This window comes from Plectrocnemia conspersa, unplaced genomic scaffold, assembly GCF_051122295.1.
Source record: "Plectrocnemia conspersa isolate PC_06_02 unplaced genomic scaffold, ASM5112229v1 ptg000010l, whole genome shotgun sequence".
Taxonomy (NCBI): Eukaryota; Metazoa; Arthropoda; class Insecta; order Trichoptera; family Polycentropodidae; genus Plectrocnemia; species Plectrocnemia conspersa.
Genome location: NW_028277174.1, coordinates 29,976,354 through 29,992,284, shown reverse-complemented (window position 1 = coordinate 29,992,284; position 15,931 = coordinate 29,976,354). Strand labels below are relative to the sequence as shown.

Here is a 15,931-nt window from a genome sequence, read left to right as displayed (position 1 = left end):
TCATAGTGTTTTATTAAGTAAAGTATATTTTCCATCTCACAAAATATAACTTTTAACTCTTCTACAAGGTATCTTATAATATTTTTTATTTATATTTCAGTGAAATCTTCAGCCGAGCCCGGATGGTTGGAAGGAACGTTGAACGGAAAGACTGGCCTCGTGCCGGAGAACTACGTAGCGGCGCTCCCCTGATGTCCCTCGTCGCCTCGATCGCCAGCAATGTCGCCGAGAGCAAATCGTAGACACTCGATAAACCAAAGCATCCATTTTTAAATTTAGTGTATGTGTGTGTGTATGTGCGAGCACGTAGTGAGCAACTTTCACGCGTATAGCGCCCATTAGACTTTAAAGAAAAAGACTTTCTGTGAGACAGCGTATTCGAGAGATCGCCGTTTTGCATCTAGCATATCAAAATTACAGCAAATCGATGCATGTCATATCGTTTGCCCTTATGAAGAATTTTAAACACATTATGTATATTTTATATATCTATTTATATTGAATGTTGAATATATTTGTTTATATTTACATTTATATAAATATGTAGCGTTTAAAAAGTTCCTCGATAATAGTTGTATGAAACATAATGTAAATAATCTTACGCCATAAATGAAAGTAATGCCATGTACGTTTACAAATTTACGTTCATAGTACAAAAAAGATATAATATATTATTGCGTAATTTTTTTTGTATCATTTACGCTGTGAGTTGATTCGAAAGTATTATTGATGTTATTTTATTTATATTATATTTGTTGTTATTGATTAAATGCCATTAGAAGTGTAAATATCGGCTTGAAGAACCATATCAAAAACTATACTAAATATATAATTAATGTTTCCGGCACTGAAAAATATATATATATAATAAATTTCTTCTTATTGTAAAACTAACTCTTACACAACAAACACCACTGTAGATGTAATTTTTTATACTGTAAGAAATTTACATATTCCATATTTTTATAGCAATTTTTTTATCAAAATAAAATGCATTTGATAGTTAATAACCTGCAAGATGTATTTTTAATGCGATTTAACAAATTATTTGTATCCAGATAGTAATCGACTGATTTTATCCAAGAAATAAAGAGCCATAGCCATAGTGTAATTATCGCCACCTAAAATATTTATATTACGTCAATTATTTACTATATGTATACATTTGTACTTGTGACCAATTGAACATTCCGCTTACCTTTCTTTTTCTCTTCATAACCTATAAGTATTTTTTTTATTAATATACATGTATTGTGTATCTAAATGTATGATATTGTTATTAAAATTATAGTTTTAGGCAATTAAATTATATATACATACTTGCGTAATTTATGCAAAACTTGTGAATGTGTAGTAAATTATATATGAAATTTGTATATAGACAAATAAATATGAATATCGCAAATGATTTTATTCATCTTAAATCTTAATGGCAATATCTATTGCAGTCTCATGTCGTTGTGGCGACCACACACAGCAGATGCCCACGTTTGTAAGGGTCTTATTCTCAAAACTTGCGTTAATTTACTGTCACCAAAATTATCATCCATCAAAAAGGAAACAAGACAGTAGCATGGATGATGGATCACACAAAAGCCATCGTTACGACCAGAAAAAAAAACGCGCAAGTGTTCTTACTGTAAATATTCTCCATCATTGAGAAAATATTTCTTTCTTGCGAAACGGTCACGGATATAATAAGTCACCGGATCCACAAAATTGGACAATGCTCATCGAGCGAATGTCGCTTTCTAAAGGCGTATACCTATTTCGCTGTTCTAAGAAACGAGTATTGGCCAGATGATCGTGATTGGTCAGCAAGTTTTGCAGCCCTGGATACTTAAGCCTGGACTCCGATGAGGATAAGGTAGTAACAAGGAGCCACTCGAAGACTCAGACAGACAATCGTAGAGACCAGCAAACGACAGACAGACAGATACAAGCACCACCGTAGCAGAGGGATCATCCTCCGCTATACTGTCGCTGCCACGCCACCTACAAGACCTTTGAGAACCTTTCACAGACATCTTCCCTGCGGCAGCTTCTCCACCACCGCTCCAACACAACGTCTCACTGGCTACGAAGTCACACCCTTAGGGTCCTCAAACCTTAAATCGTAATTACCAAAAAAGTCAATGCTATGACTATTGTTAACTACCCCAATTATATCAAGTATTTTTTCTAAGCTAGTTAGTTTCGTCTCAAAATCACAGATTTTAACTTAGAACACTTAGTACAAATATAATTGAAAAGTAAAGAAAATTTCCACTTGACACAACGTAGCACTATCCGATGCTGAAAGATGTAACAGTGAAATGGTTATTAGTAGCTTATCTCAACAAGGAATTCAGATCCAGTCTTTGAGCACTTTCAAGCCGTCAGCAAACAACAAAAAATTAAATTCTAATGGCCATGTCTATGTTGTTTATAAATAATAAAAAACAACAGTGTTCTCAGTTTAAAACCCCGCGGAACTACAAAATGGGTGAAATACTTAATTATAGCTCATAATGATTCCTCAAATAGCTTCGATTATTATAAAATTTAAGTATTTGCTGCAAAATACTACAACAAACTTTGTCAAAGGTTTTTAAAATCCATAAAGATGGCATCAACTTGTACTCCTGTATCAAGATTTTTAATCACTATTGTCGAGAAGGAAAAAAAACGTGCGGAACGAAAAATTAAATTAAAATAATTTTCCTGGCATAGAGAGCACTGATACTGGTCTATAATATTTTAAATATCATGACTTTTGTACATTTTTAGATAAGGGAGACGGCGTTTCGAGAGATAAATCAAATACGCATTGGAGTAGCAGTCAGGTTAATTTCACCTTTTAAAATGTTATCAGAAAAAAAAGAGTAATACAGCTTCAACTTACTAGTCATATTTATAATCCATAAGCTCGTCTTTCATGATACTCAATACCGAACACTATGATCAGAAGACACCATGTACAAAAACGAGACAAAAAAAAAGCATATTTTATAATTTTGTGAGGAAAATAAAAATACATATCCTTATTTATACAAAATTGCAATGGTGGTTTTAGGAACTCCAGCAATACAAGTTAGTGTTGAATCGAAATAATTTAAATGAAAATACATTGAAAGATACAGTAATACGTAATTAGACACTTTAGTCTTTCTTAATTATAAATAAATATACTGAAGAACTCAACAATGAATATACGAACCTGCTTCGTTTACTTACATATGTTTCATTGAATTAACTCTTAATAGTTCTAATTATTATACCTTTAATTATTATTTATATTATATTATTGTATCAATTAATATAGTTTGCTTATAAACAATAGAAGAAATAAAATGTTTTAACGTATGTTAAAATATTAATTTTTAATACAAATAAAAACACTCTGAGCTGAACCGAAAACTGATATTTATTCCGAAACTGAACCAATATATATTTTTTCAATTGAACCAGAACGAAAAAATAACAGTTCGATGCCCTGGTTTAAATGAAAATACATTGGAAGACATTTTAATAATTAAGAGGTAACTTTCATATTTTTTAACTATAAAAAATATATCCAAGAATCCTGTATACTTTAACCGTGAATACACAAATTTGTATATATTATTATCATATATTTCTATACTCTATTTGCGTTAACACAGTCAGTTGGAGAGCTATCCATTTCACCATTATTCATAATTGATAAAGAGATAGCAAGTTTGGGTTTACGTGCCCTACTATTAGCTCTAAAGCACACGATACGGATATACATATGTTCGATATACTTATCATTACTCTTGTTTATATTTTGAACAAATTTATAGAAATTAAAATTATTACTATATTTTTTATATTTATCAATCAATCCGAGTAATGATAAGTATATTGTACGTATGTCCATATAATGTGCTTTAGAGCTAATAGTAGGGACACGTAAACCCAAACTTGCCATCTCTTTCTCAATTATGAATAATGATGAACTAGATAGCTCTCCAACTGAGTGTTAACGCAAATAGAGTCGAGTTCAAATTATTATAGCTTTAATTAATTGTTAATTATATTATTGTATCAATTCATATAGTATGTTTATTATGAAAGAATAAATACAATGTAAATTATGGTAGTAGAAAATAAATCACTCGGAGCTGAACCGAAAACCGGATCCGATTTATATTGTGTACTCGAAGCATAAAATTCAACTTTGATAATTAAATTTTAGGGCAGAAAAAAATGTAAAATTGTTGTATAGTGTAATTATAGCAAAAAAAATAGTTTATTACTATTTAATAAAAAAAATAGTTGCCTTCGTTTTTTAATATCATAGTCTGACCGTCGACGATATCGATGATTCGAAATGAAAAATTGTCAACTTTCGAAAGCAAAATATATTGGATAGTTACATATTCACTTTTATAATTTTCAAAACAATTTTATAACAATATTGTTAACACTTACGATATACCGAAATGATGAAATTGAAAAAAAAACATATGTTACAAATAATAGGCTATCGCTCGATGCGCAAATTCGGATAAACATTACAAAAAGAAAACGTGTATAATGTAGGTACGAACGGTTCGATGCGCGTATTTTATAAAGGCGAGCGGTTATGAAAAAATATGTGAAAATTTACAAAACGGTCAACGGGCGTCGTCTTCGAAGTTGGTATTATTTACAGAGTTGGACGTCGACTCTTCGTGAGCGTTGACGATGACCTGGAGATTCCTCATCTCGTCGACTCGAGAAGCCAGCAGAGGTCCGTGGCCCTCGGACGAAGCCAGAGACGCGGACAGGGGAGAGCTCTGAGGACTGAACCCGGAGGTCACGTCTCTCGACGTCGCCTGCGGAGACTGAGGCACCCTCTGCAGCAGCTCCAGACAGTGCGTTTCCATTCTTTGATTGATAAGCTTGATACTTTGGTATTTTTCCTCGACGCACTTGAGCTTCTCGCCGTACTCTTCTTTGACGAGCCGGAGCTGCCTCTTCAGATCTTGAGCTGCCAGTTCTTTGTTCGCGACGGTCGCTTCCAATTCGGTCTCTCGCGCTTGCAGATAGTCCATTTTGGACGACTGCGACTGCAGCAGGCCCTGGGCGCCGATCAGCTGCTCTCTGTACTGCTGGGAGACCCTCTCGACGAGCGAGTCGGTCTTGGAGGGCAGCGCGTTGACGAGTTCGCTGCGCTTGGCGTCTCGCTCTCCGTACATGACGAGCTCTCTCTGTAGCCTCTTGATGATCTCGCTCTGCCGCTCGCCCCTCTCCGACTTGCGAATCGCACGCTGCAGCTGCTGCGAGACGTCGAACAGAGCGGCCCTGAGGTGCTGCACGTCCGCGGACGACTCGTCGGGAGCCGCCCGTCGCTCCAGCAGCAGCGAAGACAGCCGCTCTCTCTCCCGACGCTCGGATTCGAGCTCGGCTTCCCTCGCGCTCAGCTGACTCAGCCAGTGCTTGACGTTCTCCCGATGCTTGAATTCGGCGCTCTGCGTCGCGTGCTTCTGCTTGTTGAGCTGCTCTCTCAGTTCCTCCTTCTCGTTCAGCAGCGAGGTCATCTGTTGTTTTAAAGCTAAATTTTGTTCTTCGGCCGCGCGGTTCTTACGAGACCGCCCCAAGAGTCTTCTGTTCCGAACGGCGTGAACTTCCCTCCGGTGCCTCTCGTACAGCAGCTCCAAATATAAAATCTCCAACTCTAGTTTGAGCGAGGTGACTTCTTCTCGCTTTTCCCCGGAGGGCTTGATCGCGTTGGGCCGCGACAGGGTCTCCATGTACTTGTCCACTTCGTAGTACGGAGCGACGTCCGAGTCGAAGTTGTCGTCCGAGGCGGAAGCGTTTCCGTTCCCGCTCGTCTGATCGCACACGTTCTGCACGATGTCGCCGAACATGTGTTCGTATCCCAGCGGCCAGGTCTCCACCGTTTGGGCGTCGGCGTTCTTGTAAGTCTTTTTCGTCTCTCCGTTTTCGCGCGCGCCGACTTTGAAGGACTCGCGGCAGCCGAATTTTAGATTGGGGCACGAGGAGCCGTGGGCGACGCTCGCTCTGTCTCGTTTTCCTAGCGCGTCCCCTCCCGTCGAATCCGTGCCGGTGGTCGTCGACTCGGCGACGCACTGGCTGAGGAACCGCGATCTGGTGACGCGGTTGACGAGGTCCATCATGGACGTCGAGTTGGGCATGTGCAGACCGTGCTTTTTCTCTCGACAGTTTGAGTTTTCGCCTTCGCACATCATCTCGTCGTCCCAGCGGGCGTCTCCCTCTTCGTGGGCGTCGACGTCGACGGACGCGCTCCTCATCGCCTCGCCTCTCTTGCTCAGCTCGGTGACTTCGCTGTCTTCTCGGGTGGCGCTCTCGGCGTCGGGGGGCGTTCCGTCGGCGCGGAGCTTGCGCTTCGCCGGGGGCCAGTCCGCCGGCTGGGGAGAGTCGGGAGCGCCGGACGCCTTCTTGAGCGGACTGGCCGCGTTCCGTCTGTTAGGAGACGGCGCCAGACTCTCGCCGGTCTGCTGCGAGCGCTCGAGCAGGACTCTGTTGAGACGGTGGTGGCTGTAGAAGCTGTCGGCGCGCGCCTCCCCGTCGCTTTCGATGGAAGACATCCGATTGAACGGCGAGAGCTCCTTCTTGAGCGGCGACGGAGGTTGAGAGTGAGACGAAGGCTGCGCGAGCGCGGCGCAGAGGTGCCTGACAACGGGCGAGTTGCCCGGGTAGTCGAACCGCTGCTTGGCATCTTTTATGGGCGTGTTCTCGGGAGTAGCTTCGACGGCGGCTTCGGGAGGCGACCCTCCGTCCGTCCGGCGGTCGAGAGTCGGCGTCTGCGAAGCGGGAGCGTCTTGGTAGGCGCCGACGGGGAGGGGCAGCGGGGTCTGCGGAGCGGACAAAGCGGACGCCCCGCACACCCGGTACAGGGAGAACCAATTGTCGCCGCCGGGCTCGACGCTCTCGAGGAGCGTCGTCTGCGGCTCGGTAAGGTTGGGCGTCGAATTGGACGAGAAATGCGTCGGAGCCGGCTGCTGGAGCAGGGCGGAGACGTCGGTGCCGCACCTAGATCGGAAGCGGTGCTCCTCGTCGGCGCTGCGCTGCTTGCGAGCGCTCTCGGACGAGAAGCGCCTGCACTCGACCACCACGTCGTGATGCTCCATCTTCTTCCAGCGGGCCGAGTCGGTCTCGGTGTTCTTGGAAGCGGTGACGAGCAACGGGTGGAACTTGACGTTCTCGAGCATGGGCTTGACGGTGTGGGTGAACACTTCGACGTTCTCGCGCTTGGAGTACTCCTTCTTGATGAAGTCGACGAAGTTGCAGGGGAACATGCCGTAGAGGTTCTGGAAGAGGCTGTAGAGGGCGAACTGCAGGTGCTCCCGGTGCGCGTCGAACGAGCCGGGAGCGCCCCAGGCGGCGAGCCTACCGAAGATCGAGAACACGTCCTGCAGGTGCGGGGTTACGAGCGTCGGGATCATCGGCAGCAGGGTTATGAGGAGCAGCAGGCCACTGACGAGCGGCTTGATCTCGCGCTCCGTCTTCAGCAGGTTCAGCACGTCCCTGAACAGAGGGTAGTTGACTATCTTGTGCAGCCACGACGGCTGCTGGCGGACGACGTGACCCAGCAGGCCCAGGGCTTCGACGCGCCAACCGCACTTCAGCCCCTCGGACAGTTTGTCGCAGAGGTGGCGGTCGTGGGGCGCGGGCGCCTTCGCCAGCACGTCGATCACCCGCGCGGAACCCGTCGCCATGTAGTAGTGCACCAGCCCGCTCACCAGCCAGCCCTCTCTCGAGCTGTTGAGCAGCTCGGCGAACTTAGCCTTCGCCTCGTTCGTTTCGCGTCGGTCGTTGGACTCCAGCGCCTGGAAGAGCGCCACTTCGGAGTCGCCCGGCGACATGGCGGCGCGCGGCGCATCGCCGGACTACCGAACGAACGACGCGCCGACTGTCACACCATTTTCCGACAAGAACGCGAGGCCCAAACGCCACCCGAATCGACCATTTTTTTTTTACATAAACATTTTTTACCCTTTGGCTAAAATTCACCATTTTCTCATTGTTTACCAATAAATTTCAAATACATATTTTACAAGCCTAATTTTATTTACCACCGCCTAATTTTGCTCTATTAAAAAAATTATTATATTGTAAACACTAACAATTTCAATAGACAACGTTTTCTTAGGAAATACATGAAAAAATGTTATCCAATGCTAAGTAAAAATTGCTATCCGAATTAAATGTTATATGTGAAAATTCAACATCAGCGCCTTATTCCGATTTATACAAGACAATAAATTGATCGATACCTTCTCGGAAGTGTAAAAATTAACTGCAATTATTTTAGTGGCACCTGTATCCACAGTTGATGCCGAACGTTGGAGCACTCTAAAAGGTATAAAACACTTTTAAAAAATGCGATTGGTCAAAATTGGCTGAATGCTCTAGCAGTAATATATATTCATAAAGATTATTTACAAGAAATCTAACATTTGATTATATCAAACAAAGACCAGAATCTATATTATAAAACAGAAAATACATGCGTCTGGACTGTGTCTGTCTCAAGAACTCATGTGAACAGTAGCGACGTGACATTTGCACGTGCTACTGCAATACGCGAAGACAATAGACTAAAAACATTGTAGATAGCCAAGTAGTAAAAAAATTGTAATAACAGGATAAAAAAAATTAAGTAGCCGGCCCTGTGTGTAATTACATATTATGTTTAGTTTGTGAAAATTTAAAAATATTTTTTTGTCCCTGGACCCATTTATTTCTTGACTATTGGGTATGTTTGATGTTTTTAGGTTTTATTTATATTTGCAAAGTCTCTTTTAATTTTAGAGCACTAACATTTTTTATATTAATAAACGCATGCAAACACATGTAAGTTAGTTTTAAGTGCAAATAATATTTTTAAAGTCGGATGTACTAAATGAATACGGTCTAATCTATGGTGCAATTATTCTTTACATTCTAATTTTACTTTATATATTATGCTCACAATCCATAACGCTAAGGCCGAAAACTTATTTACCTATCATGACAGCTGGGACAATGTCGTTTTCAATTAAGATAGGTATCAATTTAATGATCTATTTTATCAATTTTAAAATAAATTTTCTACAGTTTTAGCTATTTTATCTTTATATTTATAGAGCCGACCGTTGAAAACGACGATAAAACATATTGTTTGAATAAGATTGAATGTGTGATTAAGGTATATAATATAATTATTTCATTCTGAAAATAACAAATATTTATATTTACTTTCGTTTTGTTTTTTAGTATGAACACGATAGTGTTGATGAATATAATACGGAAGTAGATGATTTGTTCGAAACAGGTTATTTATATTATAATTTGTGCCTACGAATTAATGTATTAACGAACTAATATAACGTTTCAGAAACACACGATGTTAAAGATGTACTTATGGACGATCGTATCGGAACACAAGTAAGAATGGAATCAATTAATTGTTGCTTGATAAATAACATTTGTTTTAATTTTACGTTTTAGATTCAAGGAACAGAACAATGCAGAAAAGTATTCGATGTTTCACAACATATGAATCAACACAATCTTCTTAAATGTATCAACTGTGAAAAAGGATTTAAGACTAAAGATACCCTTTCGAAGCATATGCATATGCATATTCACAGTAATATTATTTGTAATGAATGTAGCATATGTGGAAAAATGTTCAAAAATAAATCTAATCTTACTAAGCATAAATATATACACAGCGATAGTTTTGATTTTGAATGCAACAAATGTGGAAAAGCATTCAAGACTAAAAACATTCTTTCACAGCATATGAAAATTCATAACGATATATTCGATTATAAATGTAGTATATGTGAAAAATTATTCAAGACTAAAAGTGGTCTTTCAAACCACATGAAAATTCATAATGATGTCACTATTAAATGTAACAAATGCAGAAAAACGTTCAAAACAAAATCTAATCTAACACAGCATATGTATACGCATAATGACACTTTTAATTTTGAATGCGGTAATTGCGGAAGAGCGTTTAGAACAAAAGCTACCATTTATCAGCACATGAAAGTTCATAATGATGCTATTTGTAATTTTGAATGTAACGAATGCGGAAAAATCTTCAATGCCAGAAGAAATCTTTCATTACATATGAAAACTCATAACAGCGTTTTTAACCAATGTAACAAATGTGGAAAAATGATCAAAAGGAAATGTGATCTATTTAAGCATATGAAGATTCATAATGAGATTCCATATAATTTTATATGTAAAGAATGCGGAAAAGTGTTCAATGCTAAAAAAAATCTCTTAACCCATATGAAAGTTCATAGCAGTATCTATAATGAATGTAACAAATCAAAAGAAAGTTCAATCTTACTAGACATATGAAATGCAAAAAATCGCTTAAAACTAAAGCTTACGTTTACAGCATATGAAAATGCTAATGAATTTATATATCATAGTAATATTGACCTGTTTTATTTCATATACTATGTTTATAATAGAAATTGGTTCGAAATATGTATGTAGCCAAGTACCAAACAAGTCAAAAAAACAAATAATTTTTATTTCAGGTCAACCAATTAATACATATATATAAATATCTTTTAAAAATCACTTTTTTACGTTTTTTTATCACGTAGGTTATTATAAAAATAAACATAATATTTATCATTTATTGCCAGTTTTATTTTTGTGAAAACGACTAATACTTTTTTATAGGAGTTAAATATATCCTCTATAGCAATAATGTGTTAAACTACATACATAATGTGTAAATGTGGAAAATTGATTGCTGGGACGCAGTTATAAAATAAAAAAATATATAATTACGTTGAAAATTGGTCGAATGTCTTCACGCCTGCACCACATCGCTATATAACATACGACAAATTATCACAAACTTCACAAAAAATTAACAAACGTTTCAAGATAAGTTTTAAAAAATAGTAAATGACGTATTATCCCGACTGTTTCGTGTGAAAGCACTCTTTCACAAATAAAAAATTATAGTATTTAGTAAAAAAAAAAAAAAATTTTAAGACGCAATGTTTTTAAACTAAATTAACGTGTTGTTTCCATGGTTTTATCGGAACGGTGTTTCGGAGAGTTCCAGCTTATTTTGCCCCCTAATTAACTAAAATTTTATCGATGCCACGTTCAGAAACTAATGGTTATGAACATTTGTGCTTTTTTTACCTTAACGTCTGTGAAAGTGGCCAGTAACGCTTTGCTACATAAGCACGTTTAAAATTTTAAAATTTAGTTTTTTATCGCCGTACGCGTGTTTTTTCCCCAAACATCCGTTTAAAATCGCTATTAACCGTTAATCAGTGTCGTGGTGTGGTATTCAGTGTTATTGACGACACTGATAAACTATTAATTGTGATTTTAAACTGATGTTTGAGAATTAAACGCGCACGGCGCTAAAAAAATAAGTTGTAAAATGTATTTAGGTAGAAAAACGTTGGCCACTTTCACAGACTTTAGAGACAAAATCCATAGAAGAAATTTACAACTACTGGTTTCTGAGCGTGGCGCCGATATAATTAACAAATACTATAAAATGTTCTGGGTAAATAAAATTGGGCTCGTGCAAACGCCAATTTTTGTCGTTTATCCGTATTGTAGGATCGCGGTGTTCGCGAAGGCACATGCAGAAGACAAATCTGGTGTCAACATGTATATGGCATTTTTATTAAGTACACATTTTGACGGAGTGGTCTCCTGGCAATTTTTATTATTTTTATCGAAATATAACTAGCATCTACAATAGCATTAATACCAGCATTTTATGGTTTTTGGTAGATGCACTCTCTTTACAAAAAATATAATTATACAAACTATATCAAAATTATTCGACACAGATTTGTTGTGCAATTTAAGATTTTTCTGATATGGATCAAAATTCACCTACAAGTATCACAAATGGCAATACAGAGATTTATAGAGAATATTCTGTAGGAATCTCTATTTTATTTGACATGAGTAATTACTTCATACTGTTCACTTTTTTAAAGAATATTTAAATTTTGGCAACGGGAGGTGACAGGTGGCAATTAGACACAGATTGAGCCGCTGCAGTAGTATTTTTATTGCGATAAAAAATTTATCCGAATGTACATGTGAGTGTGAGTGGACGGTGCGCGGGGCCCGAGCTGGCTATGTGAGCCCATCGAAGTTGCTAAGCGAAGTGAGTCTATTGCGCCAGTGTTACCAGAGTGACGACGATATTTTAAAATACAGATATAAATAGATTGATTTTTATTATGAGCAAAACTTGACAGCACTCTGGTAGCACTGAAGTGACGGTAGCGGAGGGCAGGACATTATTTTGGTGGACTTCGACGGATAGACAACGGCCGGTGTTGCTTCGTTCACCGTTCATTAATACCTATATATTGAATAACATGTAACTTTATATACTCAATAAAATACTACAGCAGCGGCTCAATCTGTGTCTAGTTGTCCGTCAAATCCACTTTTAAATAATTTTAACGAAGAGATGTGAATATATTTTTATATAAGTAGCAATAAAATGAAAAAAATGGTTATTTTCATTTTATTCCTGAATCTCATTACAATTAATAACAAATAAATATACTTATATGTATGTTTTATCTGTTCTATATTCTGTGTGTGTATTATTCGATATTTTCAATAAATATATATTTTTACCATAGAGCACATTATGGATTTTTCAACCTTTTCACGAGGGATGACTTCTATAGAAGTAATCAAGAAAAACGCTAGTACATAAAATGGATATTTAGCATTTATTGTATTTTTTTGAAAATAAAATATAAAAAAGTATTGTTTTTAATTTGACATTGCAAAAAAATTAAATATTATACAAACAAATGATCTAATTATTTTAGTAATTTAAATGATATAATTTACAATTTAACTCTTTTTTGTTTTGCTCACAATACAACACCTTAAGACTAATATTCAATATTATTGTTAGATAGCTTTGAAGGTTTGACAGTTCGTCTTTACTACAATAATGTCTTTTCCACGATCTATTAAGACCGGTACCATTTTATTGATAAATTTATTATTTATTAGAAATATATCTATAATGTTTTGTATTTGTAGAATCTAGCGTTGAAAACTACAACGAAACATCGCTTTTTGTGAATAAAGTAGAATGTGCAATTAAGGTAAACTATATTGTTACATTCTTAAATTAACAAATATGCATTCTTATTATAATTTTATTTTTTAGTATGAACCAGATAGTGCTGATGAATATAATATGGAAATAGCAGATGACATGATTGAAATAGGTAACTTAAATTATAAATTGTGCAATAATAATATATTATAATATGACTAAAGGAATATATCGTTTTAGAAACGCACGATGTTAAACATGTACTTATTGACAATAATATTGACGTGGACAGTTTATCTACTCAGTGTTCGAACGATCTTATCGATATAGAAGTAATAGTGAATTTGATTGCATTTTTTTGTATGTATAAATAACTATTATATGTTTTAGATTAATGGAAAAGATGATGGCTACAAATGCAGGAAAATAATTGAAAATAGTAAAGATCTTTCTCAACACATGATAACTGATAATGTTCTTAGTAATTTTAAATGTATGAACTGTGAAAAAGTATTTAAGACACAAGATTCTCTCGTAGAGCATATTACAATTCACAATGAATGTTCCGTATGTGGAAAAATATTCAAACGAAAGTCTTCTCTTAATCAACATAAGTTTACACACAGTGAAACGTTTGATTTTAAATGTGGCAAATGCTTAAAAGCTTTCAAGACCAGAGCTAGCCTTAAACAGCATATGATAATTCATAACGATACTACTTATCAATTTGAATGTAACGAATGTGGAAAATTATTTAACGCTAAAAGAAATCTTTCAATCCATATGAAAATTCATAATGGTATTTCTATCGATTGTGACATATGTGGAAAAGCATTCGTTAGAAAGTCCGATCTCAAACAGCATATTTATACACATAGCGATACTTACAATTTTGAATGTGGCAAATGTGACAGAGCGTTTAAGACAAACGCTAGCCGTTATATACATATGAAAACTCACGATCCTAATTATAAATTTGAATGTAATAAATGCGGTAAAATATTCACCGATAGAAGAAATCTATTAGTCCATATCAATTTTCATAACGGCATTTATAATGAATGTACCAAATGTGGAAAAATGATCTTGAGAAAATCTGATTTTGTACGGCATATGAAAACTCATAATGTTGTTTATGATATTAAATGCAGTACATGCGGAAAAGCGTTCAATACTAAAACAAATCTTTATATTCATATGAGAATTCATAATGGTATTTTTAATACATGTAACAAATGTGGAAAACAAATCAAAAGGAAGTCTGACCTCATAAGACACATGAATTACATACATGGTGATAATATCGATTTTAATTGTAGTAAATGCGGAAAATTATTTAAGACTAATAAAAGTCTCTCTAATCATATAAAAATGCATAGTGAAGATGTGAAAAAACAAAGTCTAATCTAGTCTAATAAGACATTTTCAAATTGACCAGTAATTTTATAATTCATAACAAAAGTACAAATTTTTATAATGAGAATGACGTCAGAATTGTTTAAAAAACATGGATATAATAATTTATCTTTTAAATACTGTTTAGTTTATTTTTGACAATATAAATTACTGCTGAAGATATTCCTATTATCTGTATGATGGTTGAGAAAATCCGTCCATTGAAAACTCTCTTATTCAATTGAAATTTAAGCATACGCCTATACTTTCAGCTTCTAACATGCTAGATTTTTGTCTATTACAATATATATAGAATTATTAGATCTCTTTATATTAGCTTTCTGCAACACTGTATACAGTATTTGTGTGTGTTAATTCTCTTTCAACGCTTGAATAGTGTGTAATTTCCATTTTCATAAAATTTTCTATTTTAATTAATTTAAAAACTCAAGATAGTGTGTGTTTGTGTTTCATATTAATAAAAAGATTAATCATTCACTAATATTTTCTGCTCAATTGTAATTAAAGATATTTGATTATTTTTTTTTAATTTTAAAGACCAAGTAGCTGAGTAATATTGAACATATGATAGAATGTCTTTCTTTCTCAGCCTGAAATAGTTTTCGCTATATAATAAAATGCAGTAATGACAAGAATATGTCAACATGTTATTTGATAAATAAGTGTAATTAACATGTTCTTTATTTGCTACATATTCTAGCTGTTTTCGAGCAATGCAATATATGTTAATTTAAAAGACCAATTTACTATAGTGAATATTACAATTTTTTTAAAATATCACTTAATATATTTTTGCTACATCTTTTATTGTACAAAATGTAAAAAAAAACATTCGTAACGTGTAATTAATGTTAAAATATCATTTCGACAGATGACCGATCACATACATTTTATATATCAAATGTATTATTTTAGAAATGTATATTTTTATGGTTAAAGAGCCAAAGAATGTTTCTTTTTAATTTAATTAAAAAGCGTTATTACGTTGGAAATGAATGTATACTGATTAAAACTTTTATTCTAATAATATGTGTATTTCTTAAATCTTTTCCTGTTTTTTTTTTTTGGTGAATGGTTATTTTTTGCACATTCTTATTTGGTGTGATTTTACTCTGTTTAAAAAAACATTATTTATGAGTGATCCAATTCAAGTTTGTCACATTGGCAGCATTATAAATCAGACAGCTATCAAAGTCAATAATCACGCGTGATCAAAGTGTCAAATGCTAGTTTGCAACACAGAATAGAGAATACATAGAACGGCCGTTGCATACAAATACGCATATAAAAATTGAAGCCGTTTGCAGTGCCAATTTGCCTTGGGCGTCGAAAGCCTGAACTATTACCTCACAGGACCGTACTCGTATCCATCTTAGATATACATTTTTTAAGAAAAAGTGTTTGAAATAAGATGTGTCATTATTATAATTATGTCAATAACAATCGAAA

At 36.2% G+C, this 15,931-nt stretch overlaps 4 protein-coding genes across 5 annotated transcripts in view; 3 read left to right on the top strand and 1 right to left on the bottom strand.

The window, feature by feature from the left end:
• Positions 1-1,405, top strand: part of Graf (GTPase regulator associated with FAK) — a 102,202-nt gene extending 100,797 nt beyond the window's left edge. For both annotated transcript variants that reach the window (XM_088193801.1, XM_088193800.1), the window contains one exon: positions 101-1,405. In XM_088193801.1, coding sequence (XP_088049927.1) covers positions 101-192 — 92 coding nt within the window. In that variant the 3' untranslated portion in view covers positions 193-1,405. The remainder of the gene's footprint in view (positions 1-100) is intronic.
• A 2,944-nt stretch (positions 1,406-4,349) lies between these two features.
• On the bottom strand, positions 4,350-7,905 carry Tsc1 (tuberous sclerosis 1 protein hamartin). The gene has a single exon (XM_088196199.1). The coding sequence runs from the start codon at positions 7,836-7,838 to the stop codon at positions 4,623-4,625; it is 3,216 nt and encodes a 1,071-aa protein (XP_088052325.1). The 5' UTR covers positions 7,839-7,905; the 3' UTR covers positions 4,350-4,622.
• Positions 7,906-8,958: 1,053 nt separating this feature from the next.
• Positions 8,959-10,508, top strand: LOC148231318 (uncharacterized). Its single transcript, XM_088193799.1, has 5 exons — positions 8,959-9,022; positions 9,102-9,163; positions 9,232-9,289; positions 9,353-9,402; positions 9,466-10,508. The coding sequence occupies exons 1-5, from the start codon at positions 8,986-8,988 to the stop codon at positions 10,336-10,338; spliced, it is 1,080 nt and encodes a 359-aa protein (XP_088049925.1). The 5' UTR covers positions 8,959-8,985; the 3' UTR covers positions 10,339-10,508.
• Positions 10,509-12,908: 2,400 nt separating this feature from the next.
• LOC148231317 (uncharacterized) lies at positions 12,909-15,506 on the top strand. The gene is made up of 5 exons (XM_088194456.1): positions 12,909-12,983; positions 13,048-13,112; positions 13,178-13,238; positions 13,307-13,398; positions 13,457-15,506. Exons 1-5 carry the CDS (start codon positions 12,956-12,958, stop codon positions 14,474-14,476), a joined length of 1,266 nt encoding a protein of 421 aa, XP_088050582.1. The 5' UTR covers positions 12,909-12,955; the 3' UTR covers positions 14,477-15,506.
• Positions 15,507-15,931: the final 425 nt, after the last annotated feature.

Bases quoted from the DNA above. Each gene is read 5' to 3' on its own strand.
- Tsc1 (XM_088196199.1), bottom strand. From the start codon at position 7,838: ATGTCGCCGGGCGACTCCGAAGTGGCGCTCTTCCAGGCGCTGGAGTCC.
- LOC148231318 (XM_088193799.1), top strand. From the start codon at position 8,986: ATGACAGCTGGGACAATGTCGTTTTCAATTAAGATAG. The intron at 9,164-9,231 runs GTATATAATATA...TTTGTTTTTTAG, and splicing joins AGATTGAATGTGTGATTAAG to TATGAACACGATAGTGTTGA. The intron at 9,403-9,465 runs GTAAGAATGGAA...TTTACGTTTTAG, and splicing joins ACGATCGTATCGGAACACAA to ATTCAAGGAACAGAACAATG.
- LOC148231317 (XM_088194456.1), top strand. From the start codon at position 12,956: ATGTCTTTTCCACGATCTATTAAGACCG. The intron at 12,984-13,047 runs GTACCATTTTAT...TTGTATTTGTAG, and splicing joins TCCACGATCTATTAAGACCG to AATCTAGCGTTGAAAACTAC. The intron at 13,399-13,456 runs GTAATAGTGAAT...TATATGTTTTAG, and splicing joins ACGATCTTATCGATATAGAA to ATTAATGGAAAAGATGATGG.